Below are 24495 nucleotides of genomic sequence, written 5' to 3'. Positions count from 1 at the left end.
CGGTCATTTCCGTAAACCAACGGCTGATTGCTGCTCCCTAACGGGCAAAACGGGAATACACCTTCGCCTGCAGCGAAATATCTCTCACCGGTAACGATTAACAGCCATTTTCTCTACCTCGCCGTGAGAGTTGGAGGTGTTGTTGTTGTTGTTTTCAGTTCGGGTAATGTAGTTCAGGTAACGGAAACCGCTGATGACCACTGCAGCTCGCCGCAACAACAAAAACTACATTAACCAGAATCCCCCGGGAGAAGCGAGCCACATACGCAAGGTCAGTTACACAGCTGAGCGTGGTCCAAACTACGGCTTCAAATGCGATATATGTTTACTGTGAAGCGCGTTCAAATCAGTGTTGTGTCCCAGAGTTTGTCTCTACTTCCGTCCGTGTTATCCCCATTTAAAGGCGGTTTAGAAGTTATTTATTTATTATTTATTTAATCAAACTTTACAAGACTGAGTTACAGATATACGTGCTGTAATTTACCTTCTTGTTTACGTGCAAGCATGCTGAAAGTGTTAGATAATGAGAATTTATTTAGTTTTTTCTACAAATGAGAATACAGTGTGGCTAACGTTGGAATTAGGTTATAAACTGAAGTTGCAAACTAATATTTCTGCTTTTGTAACCTGTCAGGAGTCATGAATTACGCCCGGTTTCTGACAGCTGTCAGTGCAGCTAGAAAACCTTCCCCTATCAGGATGCTGAGTGAGTATCTTTCACAACCAGTTGAACAAAATAACTCGTTTTATGTGGTTTGCCTGTGGATTTACACACGTGTGTGTGCTGTTTACACGGGTTCTCAGCTCTAAGTGTTCATTTTAAACTAAAAATTAAACTATTGCTGCAGTTAATATAAAAAAAGATAAAGTGAGGAACTTTGTGGAACTTTGTGACCTTTGATTGAGCTAATTATTGTTTTAACACGTCGGCCTGTTCTCAGATTCACAGTTTTGCTCTGAAACTGAGGTTAGTAAACACGACTTGATCCACCTAACACCAGACTTTACCCTGTTTTATTCTCTTAAACAACACCCACAGGCTCCGTCACTGAAATGCTGTTAAAACCAACTTATTATGGATGTAAAAACAGTAAAGAAAAATATGTTTTTACTGTTATTAGCCAACAAATACAAATACATCAGAATAATTCCAAGAAATTGGAGTATGGACATTTTGCAGACCTGTTTAAGGTACATTTTAGAGTAGTTTTACACGTTTTTAATAACTGTTAAATGTTTGTTATGATCACATTTTACACGGAGAACAGATTTAAAACATATTTATTAAAAGTCTTTGAGACTATTTCTTAAAAAAAGCAGTTTTATGAATGAAATATATCAGAAGAAGCCTGGTGTTTCACCAGGAAATCCTTTAAAACTGAGACCTCTTACAGGCTGATGTGACGCTCTATTTTCTAACCATCTGAGCTGACGTTTCGCGGCTTCTCTGTCCGTCTCCTGAGCGAAGCTGAGCTGCAGCAGCGGTCGCCACCGACCATGATCTCACTGGCCGGCGGAGCTCCCAACCCCAACACCTTCCCCTTCCAGTCCGCCTCCATCCAGGTGAAGGGCGGCCAAACGGTGACGTTCAACGAGGCGGCGATGAAGAGGGCGCTGCAGTACTCCGCCTCCAATGGGTGAGCGACAGCTACAACAGGAAGTCATCATTTCTCTTTCATTTATTTAAAAAAAGCTTCTTTTTAAGGTTTGTCTTCAACAATATTAACACATTGTATATATAGAATAGTGTGCATCTTTCAAACTGCATTAAATTAATATCGCAGGAGGTGGAGCCGCCTTTGTCTCACTAATAAGAAGGTAACTGTCTTTATTCTCTCTGATCAGTTTCATGTGTTGTGGATCGACCCTGAACTCATCAATAACACAAGGAAAAGCAAACGGTGGCAACTCTGAGAAACCTTTAACATTAAATGTGTTCAGTTCAGTGCCAAATCACAACAAACGTCATCTCAAAGCACTTCAGAGACACAGTCCAGTTCATCGTGATACGTCATAATCTGATTGCATCTAATCAATTAAGTCCAATTCATACAGAGCTAATTAGATAAAGGAAAAACACACATTTAATCTGAACTGCTCTGTGATCCAATCCCCCGTCCTGAGCGTGCACGAGGGGACGGTGGAAAGAAAAAGCTGTTTTAACAGGAAGAAACCCCCATCAGAACCAGGAAAGGGGGACAACAAACACCGTAACACCAGGCCAGGAAGAGTAAGGGCTGTGTTTGAAACCGCCTACTACAAACCGCATACTACATTCTGCATACTACATTCTGCATACTGCATACTACATACTGCATACTACATACTGCATACTACATACTGCATACTGCATACTACATTCTGCATACTGCATACTACATGCTGCATACTACAAACCGCATACTACATTCTGCATACTACATACTACATTCTGCATACTGCATACTACATACTGCATACTACATACTGCATACTACATACTGCATACTGCATACTACATACTGCATACTGCATACTGCATACTACATTCTGCATACTGCATACTACATACTGCATACTACATACTCATCAATCAGACAGTATGCAGAGCGTTTACCCACAATGCATTTTGCTCCTGAAGAGAAATCAGCCGGCCTGAAGCTGATTTCGCTTAAGCTCTAAACTCTGTAAACTTTAGCAACATTTGAAACATTTTCAGGCGAGAAAGTAGTTGTTTAGATCCCCAACGTGTTGAAAACCTGACAAAATACCGGCTATTTACAATTCTGTTCCCACGAATTCGGCGCTACTAAAGCTAGCCGCAGTGAGCAACGCACTTCCGGTTATTTTCACAAAATAAAATACCCGTTGCATTTTATCATAGGGAAAGCCATTATGATACAATTGGTGCTTTTGTTTTGAAAACAGGAAGTGAACCTACCCTCGTTGTAGCTAGCTTGAAACTGCCGTTTTGACAGGAAATTACGATCGGCGACGTCACATTACGTTGCATCTTGGGTAGTTTGAGTATGAGTAGTAACCTCATGATGCATACCCAACATTTCAGAGAATCTAGAATGCATCCGGGAACTTCTCGCTTACTCAAACTCAAAAAGTTAGTAGGAGTAGTAGGAGTAATAGGAGTAGTAGGAGTAATAAGAGTAGTAGGAGTAATAGGAGTAGTAGGAGTAATAGGAGTAGTAGGAGTAGTAGGAGTAGTATGCGGTTTCGAACACTGCCAAAGAGAGCAGAGAGAGGAGAGGTGCATCATGGGAGCTCCCCCCCAGCAGTCTATGGGATGTTTGAGGCTCACCTGAGCCATCCTTAACTATAAGTTTTAAGCCTAAAGGCAGAGAGGGCGTCTGCTTCCTGGAGCCAAACTGGTTACACAAATCTTTTAATTAAAGTTTGTTGCTCCTCCTTGATCTCATGACTGCTCTGACTCTTTATAGGAACACAACACATCACTAAAGTCTGATTTTCCCCTGGTTTGTAGAATCCCGGAGCTGCTGACGTGGATGAAGAACCTGCAGAAGGACCTCCACAGCCCCCCGACGGCCGGCCTCAGCCCTGAGGACGGCCAGATGGACATGTGTGTGACCACGGGGAGCCAGGAGGGGCTCTGTAAGGTACCCAAACCCCCTCCTGCTGCTCCAACCGCTCTGACTGAGAAGCTGCCGCATGGAAAAACAAGGACTTACATCTGTTTACCAGATGTTTGTGTAACCTCTGTTTATTTAAAGGAAACCTGCTTAGCTGCAGATAGTTTAGCCAAATAATCCCCCAACACACCTGGTTCTTCTTCCACTATTCAGTCATTATGTATTATACTAATATATTATGTATATTTCTAAATATTCTGGTCATTAGTCCTTTAATATCCTGCTCAACCATTTGATAGAGCCCAGTTTTGACTCATTATACTTTAACTTGTTGACATTTTCTGGCAGTAAACCCATCTGAGTCTGTTTCATTGTGTAAAGCTAAAGGAAGGAATGTTATGCCATTAATATTTCAAATTTAGTTACTTTTACCACAAATAATAGTGAATAAGACAGGAGTTTTTCCTCTGCTTCTTTTCTCCATCTGGACATGAAGGGGTTAAGATTTATAAGCTTTCTGCATGCTAAAAAAAAAGTTAAGTAAAAACTTAAGTAAAGTAAAAGTAAAGTAAAGTAAAAAAATAAGTAAAAAAAACAGCAAATACGAGACGTTTTTGCTTGAAATAAGCAAAACAAATCTGCCAATGGAACTAGTGAAAATCGGCTTGTCAAGATTTCTTTAACTAAGATGTGATATTTAGGACTTTTGACATAAAAGTGATCTTGAAATTAGCTTAAAAACCTCTTCAAATGTCAAAAAAAGCTTGTTTCATATGATATGTGACTCAAAACAATTTGTTTTCAAGACTTTTTCATTTAACAAGATATTCCAGATGTATTGTCTTCAAACAAGTCCCTATATCTGGCTGAAATAGTGCTTGTTAGGCAGTTGTGTCTTATATTAAGTGTAATGAGATATTTTGACTAGAAATGAGACAAATATACTTGGTAAGACTTTGATTTTTTCCAGTGCAGGGTCCCGGTGGTCGTTGCTGTCGTGTCCAGCTCGGTTTTAGTCTTTTTGAGTTCACTTGTTTGTCTTTTAGGTGTTTGAGATGCTGGTTAACCCCGGGGACAACATCCTCCTGGATGCGCCCACGTATTCGGGCACACTGGCGGCGGTGAGAGCGTTTTCCTTCATAACGTCACAAACATGCCAAACATGCTGCGTTTAACCGTCCATCGCTCTGCTGTCTGCTCCCGTAGCTCCAGCCTCTCGGCTGCAACCTGATCAACGTCCCCAGCGACCAGCACGGCATGATCCCCGCCGCCCTGAAGGAGGTCCTGTCCCGCTGGGACCCGTCGGAGGTCCACGAGCCCGGCAGCACCGCGCCCAGGATCCTCTACACCATCCCCAACGGGGGGAACCCCACCGGGGCCTCCATGACGGCTCAGAGGAAGAAGGACGTGTACGAGGTTCGTGTCCTCCACGTCTGCGTGCGTAGACATTTTCTAAAAGCTGATTTCCCCACAATGGCTCGTGTTTTGAACAGCTGGCTCGGCAGTACGACATGCTCATCATCGAGGACGACCCCTACTACTTCCTGCAGTTTGAAAAGGTACGAACAGCCCGCCTCGAATGTTTCCTCCCCCGTCCCAACGGGAGCTTCCTCGGATAAATGAACGCAGCACGCTGTGTGTCTTTGTGCGGCAGCCGTGGGCGCCGACCTTTCTCTCCATGGACGTTGACGGGAGGATCATCAGGACGGACTCCTTCTCTAAGATCCTGTCTTCTGGGTGAGTCTCTGAGTCTTTGTTTTTCTGTGGCAGTTAGCATTTAAAGGGATAGTTCGCCTCTTTTGCCATGAAGCTGTATGACATCCCATATTAGCAACATCATTTCTGAACATTTTCTTACCCCCTGCTGCGTCTTGTGAGCCAAGTTCCAGCCTCGTTTTGGCTGTGTAAATCGAAGTGCAGACAGAGCAGTAAACACCGTAACAGGTGCGGCTGTCAGCAGCAGGCGGTGATACGAAGGGAGAGAAAATAGTGCCAAGCGATTGTGAGGTCTGACTTTTTCCTGGAGAAGGATTTTGTGATGCAAATGTATTACTCTTTTGAACGCATATTGTTTTGAGAAGCAAAACGCTTTATTTTTTAAACCCCAGCCAACTAGCCGGACTACCTTCATCAACACCAAAACGAGGCTGGAACTCTGCTCACAGGACGCAGCAGGGGGTAAGAACATGTTCATAAATGATGTTGCTAATATGGGATGTCATACAGCTTCATGTCAAAAGAGGCGAAGTATCCCTTTAAGATCTGAGCATTTGGCCCCAACAAGTCTGAACCCGACCACAAGTTACAGCTTATCCAGCTCCTCACAGGACTGAGCTTGTTTTACATCATTTTAATGACTTCAAAGGACTTAAAACGGGTTATTGGGGCATGAAAATGTGTTCAAGACCGTTGAAAAGTCTTAATCCTCCAATCATTTCTTCCTATTTTCCTTCCAAGCTGACAGACTTTCTTGTGATCTTGAACAATAGTTCTCCAGGCTTTTTGAAGGCTTATTTTTCACTCATTTTCAGAGGAAGGTTTATATTTTTGGTTACTATTAGCTGAAAACTTGGCATATCTGCAGTGTGTCCTTAAAACATTTGAGGAGTTAGTTCAGAACTGAACTAACTCTGTTTTTTTTCCTTATTTACTGTATTTACATCCATGTTTGACCATGTTTTGCACAGATTTACTGTTTTCCTGGCAGCACAATAGGAAGTGAGGGACGGATAAAGACTTTAGCACAGAGTAGCTGCTCTGAACACTCACACTAACCTTATTCAGAGTTCCCAGCATTGCTCCTTTAACTTCCCTGTTTCTCGTCTCTCTGACATCACACTTTGGGAAACACACCGTGTTCCAGGTTTAGTGCTCAGTGGAGTTAATATGTTCCTTCCAGTTTAACGCTCAGCTGCCCCGGCGTGCTGCTGTCTTGGTAACTGGGCTGCGTGTTCATTTTAAGGCTGAGGATAGGTTTCGTTACTGGTCCCAAGCCACTGGTGGACAGGATTGTGCTGCACATCCAGGCCTCAACCATGCACACAAGCACCTTCACACAGGTGAGTGAAAGCTACCTTTACTCCCCCTGCCTGCCACTTCCATCCGGTTTCTGCATCATATGTGAGCAGTTTCCTGTTTTATGTTGAGCTTTCAAACTCAACCTGAATGTGCCTAAAGAAACAGTAGAATTAGCCACAAAATGATGGTAACAATGACAACAGAACACCTCAGAAAACAGGGAGCGGGTCGGCTCAGTTCTGCAGAGTCTTCAAACAGAGAAGCACATCTGAGAGCAGAATTATCACAGACTCGCGCATCCTGCCGGCTCCTGGGTTCCTCCGCCTCTCGGGCTGATTTGCATCTACTCAAACTGAGCAGGGACCAGCAGCTTGCTGTCACGCTACAGACTCGGCCAACGGCCACATCAGACTTCGCCGTGTCTCTGGTTGCTGTTGAGGAAGACAACGAGGGTTAATGCAACCTACAAAATAAGCCCCCTGATAAAAGCCTCGTCTGCTTTTTCATCCCATCTGAACTAATGTGTTGACAGCAGCTGATGACAGATTTAAAACACACCCATGCTTGTGCAACAGACCAATGTGCACACGGTTAGAAACGTAAACAGGCTAAAACTAGCTGCAAAAAGGCCCGTGGGAAGTGGATTATAAAGTGGTGTGTGTCTCTAACTGCTCTGAAAGAACTAATAGAAACATTTCTGTTGTTATTTTACGGTAAAAATAACTTGTTTCCAACATGAAACTGTCAGCTAACCAGAGTCCCGTGCTCTCTTTCAGCTCATGGTGTCCGAGTTGTTGCACAGCTGGGGTCAAGAGGGCTTCCTCCAGCACATAGACGGGTACGGCACGTCCTGCATGCCCGGACCGACTGCTCGGGGGCAGATTACGAGGCTTACGGTTACTATGGGAGCAGCTCCGGCAGCAGTGGCTGAAACGGTCTTTGCTTTGTCCTCGCAGGGTGATCGAGTTCTACAGAAAACAGCGCGATGCCATGATCAGCTCTGCAGACACGTGGCTCAAAGGTTAGAGACCGAAAAGCACTTTTAATTTCTCTGTTTTTATTTTACAGCTTTGGCTGCGGTGCAAAGTTTTCTGCTTTTACACAAATATAAACATTTTCATGCTGATTAACAGATGAGAAAAGTAGCAGCACGCTACAGAAGACAGAGGCTGTGTTAGAAACCGCATACTACATACCAGCAAACTACATACTACATACTTCCATACTGCATACTCATCGATCAGACAGTATGCAGAGCGTTTACCCACAATGCATTTCGCTCCTGCCCGAGCCGAAATCAGCCAGCCTGAAGCTGATTTCTCTTAAGCTCTAAACTCTGTAAACTTTAGCAACATTTGAAACATTTTCAGGTGAGAAAGTAGTCGTTTAGATCCCCAACGTGTTGAAAACCTGACAAAATACCGGCTATTTACAATTCTGTTCCCACGAATTCGGCGCTACTAAAGCTAGCCGCAGTGAGCAACGCACTTCCGGTTATTTTCACAAAATAAAATACCCGTTGCCTTTTATCATAGGGAAAGCCATTATGATACAATCGGTGCTTTTGTTTTGAAAACAGGAAGTGAACCTACCCTCGTTGTAGCTAGCTTGAAACTGCCGGTTTGACAGGAAATGACGATCGGTGACGTCACGATACGTTGCATCTTGGGTAGTTTGAGTATGAGTAGTAACCTCATGATGCATACCCAACATTTCAGAAAATCTAGTATGCATCCGGGAACTTCTCGCTTACTCAAACTCTCAAACTAACTCACAATGTTAGTAGGAGTAGTAGGAGAAGTATGCGGTTTCGAACACAGCCAGAAACTATCAACCACTGATGAGTACAAGGATTTTTCATAATTTATCCTCTCTGGATGCCACACAGATGGAGCTTTACTCTGTAATAGTTTCACTCTTAGATTAGAGCACAGATTTGTCTGTTTCTGTACTTTGGGAACCTTTAAAAGCCCCAAACTGACGACACTTTGGACGCTTTAGTGTCATCATCGTGCGTTATAACTGATGGCTGCCTGATTAAAATGTGTCGTTTGGCCATAAAACGTAAAAAAAAGGATCCCGAGAGACGTTTCAAACATTCAAATGTTTGGAAATAAAAACAACTGCATAAATATGCGAGCAGCTAAATGTCACAGATAAAGTCCCTCAAGCATTTAGCTGGTTTCCTTCTGCTCAGGCGCCTCCGATGATGGTGAAAAGTAGCTGGAAACAACCTCAACCCTGAATTTCCAACCAGCAGCAGAACTTTTCGCTCTTTAAAGTAGATGCATTAACATCTTTATTCCTCTCACATGATGATTCATATTAATTGCATCAATCCAGGCTTGATGCAACATGATTGTGGCACAGTGGTTTGGTCCAGCTAGTATCTCATGCTGGTTGCTGCAGGCATGTTTTAGGTGTATATGCTAATGTGACATCATATCTCAGATTTTCCTTCTCCTACTTCCTCTCCAGAACTGAAGAAAACCTTCAGATGAGAAGCAAAATATCTCATCCAGGTGTTTCATCTAAATAAGAGCAAGAGTTTAGATGCTAAACGGTAGTTTTTGCTTGTTTTGAAGCAGACTTGATGCATATCAGGGCGAGTGAACAGCTGTTTCCAGTCTGAACCAGTAAATAATAAACTCTCATTACTGATGCCTGACATAATGTCCCAGATTTCTTAGAGCATCTACTTCTTCTACTGAATTGCAGCCAATGAAAACGTGTCTGTTTCTTGCAGCTTCTCAAAAGATTGCTTCAGATATTCTTCGCTGGTTAATGGACACCTGACTCGTGAGAAATAAACCGTGCTGCGTAGTGTCACCAGAGGGTGGCGGTATAAACCACCATGCTAGTAGTTTTAATTCAGCAGAAGAAGTAGTTGCCGTGACCAGAAACATGGCTCGAGGAGGACATCCACAAGAGGAAAATGGAGATACCTCTTCCTTAGGAATTACATGAATCATATTTGCGAATATCTGGGATTCATTTCAGTCTTTGCCAGCTCAGATAATATAATAATAATAATAATAATAATACATTTTATTTAACGCACTTTACATTTACAACAAAATCTGGGAACAAAAAGTGGGATAAAAGACAAATATTAAGATCAAAAGCAGGGACAGTAAAATGCAAATAAAATACACAAATAAAAGTCCTTTAAATGCAAAAATTAAATTAAAACAGGACAGAGCATTTAAAGGGAGATCATTAAAAACATTGGGTAAAAAGAAAGGTTTTCAGGCCTGTTTTAAAGTGTTTCACAGTTTCACAGATGTGCGTCTCAGAGTTGTCTCCATTCTCCCAGACACACATCGGGTATTTCAACTCAGCCACATCTTGTAAATACAAAAACTCCAGTGAAAGCCGGCTGGTGATGGCTTGTTTCCACAGGAACCGGTTTTACCAGCCGTCCTGTCACCTGGGCGGTTTAGCCAATCAGCTGCTTGTGTTTCCTGCAAAGGGTTCAGCTTTTTGTTCCAGGTGTTTGGGCAGATGGTTCTGTGTAACTAACCATCGTGTTTCAATAACACATCTGGGTGAGTCATCGTTGAGAGAAGTTTATTCTGCAGATTAGCGGTTAGAGACGCTCAGTAAAGTAAAGTGATGATACGATAACGTCGAGTTTTTACACAACAACCACTGCAGCTGTGTGTGTGTGTGTGTGTGCGTGTGTGTGTGTGTGTGTGTAGACGTGGCAGAGTGGCACACCCCGTCGGCAGGAATGTTCCTGTGGATGAAACTAAAGGGCATATCCGACACCCAGCAGCTCATCATGGAGAAGGCGTTGGAGAAAGAGGTCGGTACACACACACACACACACACACACACACACACACACACACACACACCTCGGTCCTGTCTTCCATTTAAATGGATAGTTCGCCTCTTTTGACATGAAGCTGTATGACATCCCATATCAGCAACATCATTTATGAACATCTTCTTACCCCCTGCTGCGTCCTGTGAGCCGAGTTCCAGCCTCGTTTTGGCGTTGACGAAGGTAGTCCGGCTAGTTGGCTGGGGTTTAAAAAATAAAGCGTTTTGCTTCTCAAAACAATATGCGTTCAAAAGAGTAATACATTTGTATCACAAAATCGTTCTCCAGGAAAAAGTCAGACCTCACAATCGCTTGGCCCTATTTTCTCTCCCTTCGTATCACTGCCTGCTGTGTAAACCTTGCAGTAAACCCCAGCCAACTAGCCGGACTACCTTCATCAACGCCAAAACGAGGCTGGAACTCTGCTCACAGGACGCAGCAGGAGGTAAGAAAATGTTCATAAATGATGTTGCTAATATGGGATGTCATACAGCTTCATGTCAAAAGAGGCGAACTATCCCTTTAAGCGTCCACATGCGATTTAACTCCGCCTACTTAGCTGCTGCCCTCAGATGCATTTTTGTCTCTGAGGGGATGTTTGCAGCAGAGCTGAGGCAGGTTTTGTCTCGCAGCAGAGTGTTGGATGGTTCATGTAAGGCAGCCATTGTGTGCACGGAGTTTTTCCACCTACACACACACACACACACACAGCATCTGTAAAACCCTGCAGACAAAGAGCCGATTGGCTGAAAGTGACCATGAGTGGGCAGAGTGGAGCTTTTTCCAGGGTCTCTGCACAGCAGGCTCGTCTCCTCTGAATCCAGAGCGTCCCTCACAGCCCGATAAACACCAGACACTAGAGACGTAAATCTGAGGGCCAGAGTCCAGCATGGAGGTTTATCTTCAGCCTCAAAGCTGTGGGAAGTGCCCTTTAACCTTTAACCTGCTGCAGCTCGCTGTGCTCACCTGTGTTTGTGTGCGCTGAAGGTGCTGCTGGTTCCTGGAGGCGTCTTCATGATCAACAGCAGTGACCCGTGCCCCTACGTCAGAGCGGCCTTTTCTCTTTCCACACCGGAGCAGATCGATGAGGTAAACACACACACACACACACACACACACACACACACACACACACACACACACACAGCAATACAGCGGCCGTCTCTAAAATCTCTCACTTCTGTCCACAGGCTTTCAGACGACTTTCTTCCCTCATCAAAGACTCTTTGTGACGAGCCGTATTCCTCCCTGGTTAAACTCGTTCTGAAAGGTTTTTTGTAAAGCGTGGGTTTTAATGCAGCCCTTCACCAGAAAGCGTCCTGAAGAAGCGGCCATTTTGAATCGGACGTCCACCTGGATGCACATCCTGCCCAACACCACGACCTCTGAAGAACCTCTGCGGCTGCTCTGTTTTCAATGTGTAAAAAAGTAAAGGAGAACTTTTTAGTCTTTGTGTGTTTTGTTCGTTACGTGTGTTGGTGCGGCTTTATAATACAGTGTGGCGCCTGAACCTAACAGGTGGATAAAAGAAGGAAGCAGACCTTTTATTTTTACACATGTTGTGTTTAAGGAGGTCAAATGTCTCACTCACAGGTAATAAGAAAGCATTTAATCAGTTTGTTTTAGCCCCTTTTGGTTTAGAAAGAAAGATGTTTAAACAAGCTGCTTTTGGTATAAAAAACACATGAAACGATTCATAAGTGCATATGTGCTGCACACTCCCAGCCTCTTATCTGAACAACCCGGATGAGTCTCCTGGGAAAGAGTCGGCTCGACTCACAGCTATTTTAAATCCATTTAAAAGCGATAACATGGTGTGGTGTAGAGGACTAAACAGCCGAAACGGGACCCCTTCACCACACTTTTACACTCGTGTCCCGGTATAAATGCAGGCGTCAGTGTTGCTCTATAATTACACTGCAGAAACCTTAGTGAGCAGCAGGGGTTTTATTCCAGAGTGTGACTCTGTGACTGGATTGTTTGTGTTTCAACCTATCGACGACAGCAGTTAGATTTTAACTCTTTCTATCACAGACATTATCTGTAGACGAATAAATAATCCGTAAAAACACTACTTATCGACTCTGAATGCCTAGCAGAATTTTAAAGGGATAGTTCGCTTCTTTTGACATGAAGTAACATACTAGCAATATCATTGATGAACATTTTCTTACCCCCGGCTAGTTGGCTGGGGTTTAAAAAATAAAGCGTTTTGCTTCTCAAAACAATATGCGTTCAAAAGAGTAATACATTTGCATCACAAAATCGTTCTCCAGGAAAAAGTCACAATCGCTTGGCTCTATTTTCTCTCCCTTCGTATCACTGCGTGCTGTGTAGTCCGAGCAGTAAACACTGTAACAGGTGCGGCTGTCGGCAGGCAGTGATATGAAGGGAGAGAAAATAGGGCCAAGCGATTGTGAGGTCTGACTTTTTCCTGGAGAACCATTTTGTGATGCAAATGTATTACTCTTTTGAACGCATATTGTTTTGAGAAGCAAAACGCTTTATTTTTTAAACCCCAGCCAACTAGCCGGAACTACTTTCGGCAACGCCAAAACTCGGCTGGAACTCGACTCACAGGAGGCAGCAGGGGGTAAGAAAACATTCATAAATGATGTTGCTGATATGGGATGTCATACAGCTTCATGTCAAAAGAGGCGAACTATCCCTTTAAACAGCTAAAAAATCGATTCTGTTTAAAATAAAACAAACTGTGTCGAGTTTTAAAGTCACTGCTTCGGTTTGACATTGAAGTTTTCTGTGGGAGTTTCGTAAATGAAACTCTGGTCAAATTCAAACTTTAGAATTCATCATTTACTCATGATCGAACCGACGATTGAGCCGACGGCCTCTTTTACTTCACCTCAGAGGAACCCGAGCTCACATTGAGCCGTAATAAGAAAGTCGCCAGGAGCTCGACCTCATCTATTTTTCAAGGCCTGCGTGGTTAGCGATCCCCTAACGGTGCCCGCTGACAGCAGCAGGGTCCGTCTCTTGACCGTGTTCTTGTTCTTTGTGCAGACGGCCTCCCTGCTGGGCTGACATGGAGCTCTTTGGAGCTCTGAGAAATGTTTGAGAACAGCTGAAAGCACTCATCTGTGAAGGATAAGCGGGTCAGGGAGCTGGAGCAGAAATGAGGCTGTTGCAACACTCGCAGCAGTCTGGGGGAAAATAATAAACATGCTTTGTCCTGAAGACAGACGCAATGTTAATTATTACTTGGAAAATGTAAAAAGCACCTTTGCTCTCACTTTTATGAAGGTATTTGTGTGGGAAGTGAAACAAGCCGTGAATCCAGCTGCACGAAAGCGGTTCCATGTCATATAATGAAGTTAAGAGAAGGGAAAGCACGGGTTAAAGCATCTCCAACTCTGAACTTCTCCCTTTAACAGCCGTAGCTTCTACACATAGACGGGGCAGTATTGACCGGGTTATTGACCGTCTGCTGACGCCTCGGTGGATAACCTCAATCTTTACTGGTAACGTGTCTTCAAGGCCGTCGTTTATCGAGTCTTTAAGCCTTTAAAGTAATAGCCTGGATGACCCTGAGTCTGTGTTTACAGGCGCTGTGCTGCATCTTTCCGCTAATCGGCAGCGCTATTGTCCAATGATAAAGCTCATCACGCAGCCTTTCAGCTTGAATGGCTTTTAACTACAATGCATTCACACTAAACACTGATCTTAATGCTGCTTTTCTGAAGGCAGGTAACGAAGGACAAACCCTGAGAATTAAGGCGACAGATGCTCGCAGACCAGGGAGCTGCAAAGGCCTGATATGAGTCACACCTATCAAACTACGTCCTGCATTAAAGCATGAGCTTTATCATTTATGCACTCTGTAAAGATCTCAAAACATCACCGTGCTGCAGGTAAATGTCTTCATTGTTAAACCCATCCGTGAGGAAGGGGTCACTCGTGAAAATGACTGAATTATTTGTCATTTAGCTCAGTATTTGTTGTGTAAATATGAGGTTTCCAATAAGTGTTCTTATCTGTTTAAATAAGGGTAAGGGAGCCAGAATAGAGGTGCCAGTGGAAACTCCTTAAAGAAAGGCTGTTGGTTGTAATTATCAGTACTTTTTCTTCAGTATTTGTACACATATATATATATATATATATATATACATACATATATATATATATATACATATATATCTTTAAAGCTTCTACAGAGAGCTAAGCTAACTGGTGTCAAATGTCTTGTATGTGTGCACATACCTGGCCAATAAAGCTGATTGTCAGAAGAAGGTAATTCAGCTCAGTGTGGTGAAAGATGTTGGTTGTTCCCGGTCAGCTGAGTCTAAAATGTGGACAAAATGGGAAGGAAACATACCAAGCAAGATGTCGAACTGTCAGGATAGGAATCTCAAAGCAATGTCTGAAAATAGACGACGTATGACTAAAGCAAAGAAAGCAGCCGATGGGAATGGGATTTACATCCAGAAAGAGCCAAATGTAAACCATCACTTTACAGCTAAAGAGCAAAAAAACAAGTGGGTTAAAGAGAAGCAGTCGTGGGCTGTGGATGATTGGTGCGGTTATAAACATCAGTTCTTTATTAGAGCAGAGCGGCAGTCAGGGAGTTGAAAACATGGTCTTAATCGACTGATTTTCAACCCATTTCTGGCACGTTTAGTCGTCTGACGACAGCAGAAAACTATGAGACACAGCAGCTTTATTTGGAAATTGAGCATTAGAGTGATTCCATCTCCAACCACATGATCTGGGCGTGTTAGCGCGATATTTTAAAGGTCACATTTTGGACTAATATTTGATTTGTGGACTGTACCATCCTGGCAATTTGAAAGAAAAGAAGTTGACCTAGTTTTTCAGCCCTGGAACCAAACACCCTTCAACCACGTCTCAAAATATCAAATCATATCAAATCCTGGGCGAGTCTGTCCACCATAACGGCACCAGCTCCTTTCCAATAATGGAGGCACCGGCTAGTTATTATCATTCAAGAGCTCATTTGTTCCGCTGCCCCCACGTGACCAAAAAAACGGACAATTTAAGCTTTAAACGTTGACAAATTCACAGCAGTTTTATTTTTTATTCTTCAGATTCTCCACATTGAGGGTTTAAAAAGTTGAAAATTTGAAAAAAATAGCATTAAAATAGGCCGATAAGTTGAAAATGCGGGGCGGCGCAGCCTCATGTTCGGTCGGCAGCTCTGGTCCGCTGAGAGCCTCAGACCGAGCGAGCAGCTGCAGGAGGAGGATGGAGACACCGGCCGATGAATAACTCACCACAAAACCCACCGACACGAGCTCTTCTACCAGGCATTAAAGCTTAAATGGCGACGTATCATGATGTAAGTATGTAAACGTGGTTGTTATCGCCGGGAAATCGCGGAATTTGCCGGTTTTCGGGGGGTTTTAGGGGCCGCCGTCGACGCTGAGTTGGCCGTTGGTTGGACCGTTGGGCTCGCGCTGAGACGGTAACGTTATACGTTGCTGATTTTTCTTCGTTTAAACCCAGCGCTTCATACGCCGTGTGACAATATCCCGACTATTATGTGCAGTTAGCAGCACCGACACACGAAATGACTCCTCTGGGTCTTTCAGAGAGGCCGCCTCTGTCAACAGTTTGCGGTGACACACTTCTCGAAGGCTCCTCTGACACAGAGCCGCTTTCCAGCACTTAGCCGGATCCCATGCCCTGACGTTTTCTTCCTTTGCGTTAGCGCTCAAATTAAATCGGACACGTTTAAATTTTGACTTTTTTTTCAAACATATGTCTGATACATACATTTGACCTTTAATTCGGCTCTCATCTGACTCGCATGAAGGGGCAATAAACGTGTGTTAACGAAGGGAACTAGGAAGTAGACGGATCCCATACACAGCTCCGTTATGTGGCAGTTCGGCTGCGTTTTCATACCAAACGAGGACGTTACTACAGAAATCGGACGTTAATAATGATAAATAAGACCTGTAATATAACTATCGGATACCTCATAGTTTTATTGAGGCTATTCAAGCTAGACGTGACCTAACGGAGTTAATGCTGACGTTTTGTAATGTGGCTGTTTTTAACCCTTAAAAATGAATTGCGTTACAACGAGAGACCAAAGAGGACATTTTTATCGGGGCCGACAGCGTGCTGCTTTTTAAGATTAAAAACTGTTCCCACCATCGTTAGTCTCATACAGACTGTCAGGAAATAGACAAGCACCCCTGTTTTTATTAAAGCAGCCCAAAAGGTAAACAACTGAAGGAGCTAACTCCATATTTCTGCCATTTTTTTTTTTTTTTTTTTACCAGATATTTGACTAAACCAAAGTTGCTGCAGCCTCTAAAACTCAAGGACTGGCTGCTTTTCCTCCACTGAATAAATATCTTTTCATTTTTGGGGCTTTAAGGTTGAATAAAACAGAATATTTCCACTTTACCAGACACACACAGTGTTAAAAATCAGCAGTTTTAGGGCGACTTATCAGTTCTGAGCATCGACTTCATGTCTTTTTGTCCTGTTCTGGCTCTGTTTTAATACCTGCCAATCTCTTTGTTACAGTGAGATGTTCCCCACCACAGAGCTGAATACCCAATTGCCTTCCACTATCAAGAGATAGCCAGTCTGCGGGATGGAGGCACCAGAGGAATGACAGTCTCTTTGCCCTCGGGGGATGCACCAACAGTTTAAGAAAATGCACGGGGCCGGCGGATACATTTTTCTGGCCCTGGTGTCTCTTGTCGCCTCCAGCGCCGCCGCGGTCGTGCCGTTGGACGTGTTTGAAAACGGCACGGAAAGCATCAACGCCACAGACGACGGATTTGTCCCAGTTGCGTTCACAAAAGTGAGCCAGATAATTGCCCGTGAGGGGAGCTGCGCACTGATTGATTGCAACATCACCGGAGACCCTTTCCCCAGCGTTCAGTGGTTCAACTCCCACGGAGACCGCCTGGACATGCAGACGGATGGTAAGAAACACTGCACTGTTGCTTTAAAGCCCACTTCCTGCTATTTGTTTTGCAGCCGGCAGTCAAGAACCAACACGCACGGCACAGGAAACTGGAGCAGGGGTTAATAAGCCGGAGCAGTGCCAGCCCAACCAGGCTTATTTCATGTGTGTCGTGTGAATAACCAGATTTTAAAAAGCTGATTTTGTGCCAAAGCCTCAAAGCGCTAAATATGGCCACCTGTCGTCTGTGGAAAAGTACAGCCGTGCGTGTTCACTCAGCAGGTTGTGTCGCAGGCTTCGCTCGTACTTGCAACAGAGACGAGCTCGCCACAGCGCCCACAGGATGTCCCGTAGACGAGTGGCGATCGGTGTCTAGGTGCAGCCCGGAAATAGGAGAACAGCGCGTTCTGATGTTCTGCTGCACATGAAAACACAGCGTGTGTGTGTGGGCACGTACAGGAAACAATAGTAGGCTTTGTTTTCCATCAACATCCCACAGTTACAGAGCGCATCGACACTCATGATTACAGCTAATCTGAGTTTTAATCGTCTCTTCTTGGACCTCTTGAGAGCCGAAGGGCAACAAAAATGGAGGAATCCAAAGTTAAGACGGGAAGTGAGCGTGTCATGCAAAGTGAGGCTTGTTGTGCCAGTTCCTCTCTGATAAAAATCTGACCGCAGAAGAAGAAAAAGTGAATATTTTTCTGTTTACTCCTCAGTCAGTGCTTCTATGCAGCGATCCGCCTCAGAAGGAATGCGAAGGGAAGAGAGGTTTGTCGTGTTTACGGCTCTCCTGCGCCGACCTGTTGAGGCCTGCCGTCAGAGAGCAGAGGAAGCTTTGTTGTTGTGACCCACAAACCCAGAGCAGCGTCTGTACCGCCACAGTTTCCCCCAGGGTTACACTCAGGATAATCATTAGAGGAGCGGCGTGTCCGTGCTGTAAACAGGTTGCTCTGGAGAAGGTGTTAAACACGTCTGTTACACGGGATCCGGGTCGGGTGTTATTTTTCCTACAAGCATGCTTGTTGTATTGGGCCGCGCGTCAATGGCAGCACATGATCTGGTGTTGGGGATAAAATTAGACCTCTTGCTCTGCTCAGTGAGAGGCGGATGGGTGGGATGCAGCTCAGACTGCATTTCCTGACCGCTCATTCATCTGATCCTGAGGATAACGAGGCTGGAAACGCTGCCTTAATACTGCAAAGTGAGTCCTCTGTGGATATTTGTCCCACACGGTCGTGACAATAAGCACGTTTACACTTAAAGAAAACCAAAATATAGTCGGTCTGACTTTAGAAATGCATATAATCGAGCTTCTGTAACCGTAACTGGACTCAAACTGAGTGAGAAGCTGCTGGTGTCACTGCAAAATCCTGTTTAGTCAAAAAGTAAAGGAGGGAATTACTGCAACACGTTGTTCCTGATGGTGTTCAGATGATAAAATGCCGATTAATTTAAATGAGCCCGCTTCATTATCAATGTGTCGCATCTTCTTTGTGAAGTCTGTTTGAGCTCTGAGCCGTTTTAAAGAAACTTTTACTTCTTATTTTACGTTTTCAGCAGCCCAGAGATGTTTGTAGTTTAGCGCCTGAGCGCCGCATCGATCTTCTTCTCACAGCTGCCCCACCACACAGCAAACTGGGAACTGCCCCGACGCTTTTCACAGCTTTTTATTGATTCTGATGAGATTATCAGTTGAAACAACCACCTCATTCACCCGATGAGGCGATCCAGAGCCAAGGCAAACAATCGGGGCAGCAGCACCAAACCCAGGCCGCACGTGGCTAACGTTTAACCCCTTTAAACTGGTGGTTTTTACCCCTAATTTAGGGGTTTAATCGTTTATAAAGGTGCTACTAACGTTTCTGTTAGTCAGAAAATAAAGATTAAACAACCTCTTTTTAACGGAGTTAACGCAGCATGGCAGAGACTATAAGGCCACTTTACCTTTAAAAAGCATCAACAGATGTATCGCACATCAGGTTTCTTACAGATAAAACACACCGACTGACTTTCCTCCCACATCCGGGTACTTTTCTCCACAGATATGACCTCAGACTGCATCAGGAGTCAGAGCTGTACGACATCGCAGAGCAGACGGACGCATTAAGAGGATTTTCAGGGTTTAAACTTTGACCTCAGAGTCCGTCTTTTAGTGAACAAACTGCATATTGAGCGGTTAATCTAGACGTTAAAAGCTGGTCAGCTGGTGCCGTTTCTGCCACACAGGAAGTGGAATCTGTCAAAAAGAATTAGAGCTCGCCGTGTTCTGGCTTTTATTTTTTATAGTTGATTCGACACTTTTCTCACCAGAACGAGAAGCGATTAAAGTTCCTTTAAACGGACGCAGCGGTGCGATCAACAGGAACTCCCCGTTTCTTTTCATTGGTGGCGTTCTATTCATTCGATTAATCACGATTCGATTTAATTCAATCTGCTGTTAAATAATGAAAATGCCTCAACTGTGTTACAAAACAAAAATGCATTTTATTTGATTTCTTATTTTCACCATAAACAACAGGTTTTAAGTGCAAACTTGTGAATTGGACAGTTTAAACACAACTTTTAAAATCATAAAGGGATTGCAAGTGAAACTTGAACTACAACATTCCATCACTGCAAATTGTATTAAGGCATGAAAATGAATTTAATTGTTTCTTAATGTGCAAAAATGATAATAATGGTAACAAAACTAAAAGTAAACTTAAACTATCTTAAAGGGGAACTCCGGGGCATTTGAAGCGCATTTCCATTGCTAGAGGTTGTCAAATACTGATAGTAGGACACAGACAGGTGCAAATCTGCGCTCCCTGTGTGGCGTTTGCTTAGCCTGTCATGCGAGGCTAATACGTGGTGGCTAAGGGGCAAGCGCTAACCCTTCCACGTAAAACAACAACTTGTACACTGCAGAAACGTCACACCACTTTATAAACCATCCGACAATAAAGTCACAAGCCTTACCATCAAAACCATATGCATGGTTCTCACATTACTGGCATGGGGACGTTACAAAACAACTTTATAAACAGCATGTAACTCACCGGCTGGTTGTAGGCTCGCGCATGTGAAAGCCCAAAAGAGTCGATGGAGAATAATCCCATATACAAAACAATTATATTCTCTAGAAAAACTGCGTTCAAGTATTTAAAACATTACAAGAATATTACTGGGCATGTATTGTTGTAATGTTTTAAATACTTGAGCCTACAACCAGCCGGTGAGTTACATGCTGTTTATAAAGTTGTTTTGTAACGTCCCCATGCCAGTAATGTGAGAACCATGCATATGGTTTCGATGGTAAGGCTTGTGACTTTATTGTCGGATGGTTTATAAAGTGGTGTGACGTTTCTGCAGTGTGCAAGTTGTTGTTTTACGTGGAAGGGTTAGCGCTTGCCCCTTAGCCACCACGTATTTGGCTAGCATGACAGGGTGTGCGAACAGCGCTATCTCCACACAGGGAGCGCAGATTTGCACCAGTCTGTGTCCTACTGTCAGTATTTGACAACTTCTAGCAATGGAATTGCGCTTCAAATTCCCCGGAGTTCCCCTTTAAGTCAAGTCCTGTTATTGTGGCTTTTTTCTCACTTGGTGGTAATTGTGAGATTCTTGTGCAGGAAAAGGAGCTCATTGACTTGATCTGGGGTGAGGCAGCTCCTTTTTGCTGGTCCCTGGGACACAAAGGTGTCGCTTCGCCAGGCGAGCCAACAGTGGATACGCACTCACCAGTCCGATGTTTACGTTGCACCTTAACTTAGTTGTGGAACGAGGCGCTTGAAGCCTTCGTTTTCCCCTGCAGAGTACGGAGAATCGGCTGGTTGTGTTGGTGATTCCCTCGGTTTCTTTAGTTTAGCCCCGGACGGCTTGTTGGCGGAAGCTAACGTTAGCGTAGTGTGATGCCTTCAAGTGCTTTCTGAGGTTTGGAGTATTTCCACAATAACTGACCTCCGCTTGGCAGATCCTTCAAACCACTTTGGTTTTATCCAGCTCTTTGTCCTTTGTTGATTTAAATCCGAAATGGTTCCAGACCTCAGACTTAAATTGGGGCGGTTTGCTGAGCGGAGTTTTACCTGCGTCCGCCATCTTGCAAGCTTGTGCGCTGGAATGATAAGCGGACGTAAACGCGCCACTGTTGCATCACGCACGAGACCACCGGGGTTAATTTCATGGGGGGAAAAAAATCAATCTCATGGCCTACAAATCGCTTTTGCAAAATTTAAAATGATTGAATTTATTTCTTTATTTTTTTTTAATTTATTTTTATTTCTTTATTTATTTTTTAAATGTATTTTTATTTATTTTTTTAAATGTATTTTTATTTAATTATTTTTTATTTTTTTAAATGTATTATTTTTTTTAATTTATTTATTTTTTAAATGTATTTATATTTCTATTGAATTATTTTTTTACCCAGCCCTACTCACGACCTTCTGTGTGTCCGCAGGTGGGAAGTGGTGGCTGCTGGACGGCGGCGGCGTCCTCAACATCACCAGCATCGAGTTTGCCGACCGCGGGAAGTACACCTGCATGGCGTCCAACGTCCACGGCAGCTCCAACTGCACGGTGACGCTGCGCGTGGTCTTATCCAACGGCGACATGGGCGTGTACTACATGGTGGTGTGTCTGGTTACGTTCACCATCATCATGATCCTGAACATCACGCGCCTCTGCATGATGAGCAGCCACCTGAAGAAGACCGAGAAGGTCATCAACGAGTTCTTCCGCACCGAGGGCGCCGAGAAGCTGCAGAAGGCCTTCGAGATCGCCAAGAGGATCCCCATCATCACCTCGGCCAAGACGCTGGAGCTTGCCAAGGTGACGCAGTTCAAGACCATGGAGTTCGCGCGCTACATCGAGGAGCTGGCCCGCAGCATCCCGCTGCCGCCGCTCATCATGAACTGCCGCACCTTCATGGAGGAGATCCTGGAGGTGGTGGGCGTGGAGGAGATGAGGCACACCTTCGTCAGACACGCCCCCGAGGGGCGCTGCGGCCTGGCGGGCAGGATCCCCTCCATCGGGGCGAGGGACGTCTTCACCATCCTGCAGGTGAGGGACCGGGAGCGCAGCGAGTCCCCCGCCGCCGACTCGGACAACTCCTCCATTCACGAGCAGCCGCAGCACATCGCCATCCAGGCGTCCATTCATCCGCCGCTCGCCATCGGCATGGAAGCGCCGGCCCAGCCCGAGGCCTCGCCATCCTCGCCAGCCCAGCCCGAGGCCTCGCCATCCTCGCCAGCCCAGCCGGAGGCCTCGCCAGCCCAGCCCGAGGCCTCGCCATCCTCGCCTCCCCCTTCCTCCCCTGTGGGGCCGGCTCCCCTCAGCTTCCAGGAGCAGCCCGAGGCCGCGGGAGACACCGACGCCGAGCAGGCGGAGGCGGAGCATAAGACGCCTCCCTGCCAGGTGTTTTATGAGAGCCACGTGTGACGGCGCCGGGACTCGCCCTGCTATGCATTTCCACAAAAAAAGGTCCACAAAAACATTTAAAACTGTCATTTTGGAGAGAAACTATCACGTTTTTAATTTACCTCGTAGGCTAATCCACCGAGAATAACACCTGATCATGTTTCTCTCTGGACTTTCACGCTTCGAATGTACACGGGAGGCGTAATCAATGTTATCCACGTAGTGAGCAGAGCAGCTCGGTCTGTTATTTAAGGCGTTTAGCACCTTCAGACGCATGCCGGGCCCAGGAAAAACGGGCCGAGTTTGTTCATAAAGTCGTGATTGTGCAGCCTTTCAGTGACGAAAACATAAGCGCGTTTCTCCCCACGATAGAACCCTCTGGGTGCGGTTTGTATCCGTTTCCTTCGAGATGTTAAGAGTGTTATGTTATTACCCGTGTGGTGTGGTTTTGTTTCTCCGGTCTAGTTTAGGGAGGTCTCATTAAAAGTCTGGTGGCTGCTTTTCCTCCGTCGTTACGCAGTTTCAGGTTTGAAACCTGAACTCGGCCTCATAGTGTAGCTGCTCGCATGTGTCGGTGGAGACGCCCGACGTCTCAAAGGACTCCTCGTGTTTCTTCTTCTTCTTCTTCTTTTTGCTTGGCTTGATATCCAGTCTGCGGCAACCGGCTGGACGCCGTTCTGCTCTCGCTGGTGCTCTTTTTCTTGTAGTGGAATTAAATGGAAGTGCTGTGCTTTAAGAGGAAAAAAACGCAGGGTGTGCGCGCATGTCTTCTTTTCATCAACCGTGCGTCGAAATGTGTCGTTTCTGTAGGTTTTGACCATAAAAAGGACATTAAGAAGCCTTTCGGACGCTGCTTTTCTCAAATCTGTGGTTCCAGCAGTGCTTTGTCAGGCCAACGGTAGTCATGGTTACGCTGCCGTCTCGTCTGCCGTTACCGTGGATCTGCCGACATCCGAGCAGCGAGGTCGGCCAAAGAGTTTGTTGATGACCAAAAGGAAGGCGGCCGACAGAAGCATTAATGATGGATGAGTAACACGATGCGAGCCGGACGACATCTGCGCCTCTTTCAGCCGCCGCCGCCGCCACGTCTGAGGAGACGGTTTCACAGGAGAGCTCATCGGCCCAAAAACCACCCGCATCTCATCCCTGTAGCTCTCAAAGAGCCTTTCTGCTGTTACGTTTTCCTTTCTGAACAATATACTTATGTTTTAAACTGTTAGTTAATAAACAGGTCAACATTAAAGGGCTACTCCGCTGATTTTTCACTCAACTCAACCTTCGTCTTGTGTTAGGGTCGGCACCGACAAGTTTTTAGCTTTTCAATGCATAACATAACCATATAAATTTGTTTATTGCATCAAGGCTTTATGACTTTGTCAGGAACCTCTATTTCAACAAAATAAAACAAAAATTGTTTTCACTAAATTATGAAATGCTCTAGTTGAAATTAAGACCTTTGTGTTGTTAGGGTCGGTTTCGACCCAGTTATAAAAATAAGATTATAAAGCCAAAATAATTAGAGCCAAAACTGAAATCACAAGTTCACTGTCAGCCAACACACTGCTTTTCATTTTGTGTTTGTACTAAAGTTCTACTGCTGAAAAAAAAAGACTTTTTTTGCCTTTTTCTTGAAATATATGGGTCGAAACTGACCCGTAACACCATAGATGTTACTATAGTTAAAGGGGAACTGCGGTATTTTCAACATTAAGCCTCTTTTCTGAGTCATCTGCAATGTTTTAGAACCCCCCCCTCACCGCTTT

The 24495-nt window shown here is 44.6% G+C and overlaps 2 protein-coding genes across 4 annotated transcripts; both read left to right on the top strand.

Annotated features, from left to right (window-relative positions):
• The first annotated feature begins 1 nt into the window (after position 1).
• On the top strand, positions 2-11877 carry aadat (aminoadipate aminotransferase). 2 transcript variants are annotated; one of them, XM_075451358.1, is made up of 14 exons: positions 2-271; positions 635-706; positions 1469-1637; positions 3476-3608; positions 4628-4702; positions 4788-4997; positions 5075-5140; positions 5236-5318; positions 6544-6640; positions 7376-7437; positions 7556-7620; positions 10301-10407; positions 11416-11517; positions 11619-11877. In XM_075451358.1, exons 2-14 carry the CDS (start codon positions 640-642, stop codon positions 11658-11660), a joined length of 1278 nt encoding a protein of 425 aa, XP_075307473.1. In that variant the 5' UTR covers positions 2-271; positions 635-639; the 3' UTR covers positions 11661-11877. The 2 variants fall into 2 exon arrangements, with proteins under 2 accessions (XP_075307473.1, XP_075307474.1); XM_075451359.1 differs by lacking the exon at positions 2-271 and adding an exon at positions 292-475.
• A 3502-nt stretch (positions 11878-15379) lies between these two features.
• Positions 15380-23975, top strand: mfap3l (microfibril associated protein 3 like). Of its 2 annotated transcripts, XM_075450809.1 has the most exons (4): positions 15380-15742; positions 16945-17351; positions 21774-22518; positions 22579-23975. In XM_075450809.1, the coding sequence occupies exons 2-4, from the start codon at positions 17057-17059 to the stop codon at positions 22751-22753; spliced, it is 1215 nt and encodes a 404-aa protein (XP_075306924.1). In that variant the 5' UTR covers positions 15380-15742; positions 16945-17056; the 3' UTR covers positions 22754-23975. The 2 variants fall into 2 exon arrangements, with proteins under 2 accessions (XP_075306924.1, XP_075306923.1); XM_075450808.1 differs by having other exon boundaries at positions 15385-15742; positions 21774-23975.
• The last annotated feature ends 520 nt before the right edge of the window (positions 23976-24495 follow it).

This window comes from Odontesthes bonariensis, chromosome 19, assembly GCF_027942865.1.
Source record: "Odontesthes bonariensis isolate fOdoBon6 chromosome 19, fOdoBon6.hap1, whole genome shotgun sequence".
Classification (NCBI taxonomy): Eukaryota; Metazoa; Chordata; class Actinopteri; order Atheriniformes; family Atherinopsidae; genus Odontesthes; species Odontesthes bonariensis.
This window is presented reverse-complemented; position numbering and strand designations above follow the sequence as displayed.

What these genes read in the sequence shown, in the direction of transcription:
- aadat (XM_075451358.1), top strand. Translation starts at nt 640, where the DNA reads ATGAATTACGCCCGGTTTCTGACAGCTGTCAGTGCAGCTAGAAAACCT. An exon ending in GGAAGAAGGACGTGTACGAG is followed by an intron (nt 4,998 to 5,074) that starts GTTCGTGTCCTC and finishes TGTTTTGAACAG; the next exon opens with CTGGCTCGGCAGTACGACAT. An exon ending in TCTAAGATCCTGTCTTCTGG is followed by an intron (nt 5,319 to 6,543) that starts GTGAGTCTCTGA and finishes GTTCATTTTAAG; the next exon opens with GCTGAGGATAGGTTTCGTTA.
- mfap3l (XM_075450808.1), top strand. Translation starts at nt 17,057, where the DNA reads ATGCACCAACAGTTTAAGAAAATGCACGGGGCCGGCGGATACATTTTT. An exon ending in CCTGGACATGCAGACGGATG is followed by an intron (nt 17,352 to 21,773) that starts GTAAGAAACACT and finishes GTGTGTCCGCAG; the next exon opens with GTGGGAAGTGGTGGCTGCTG.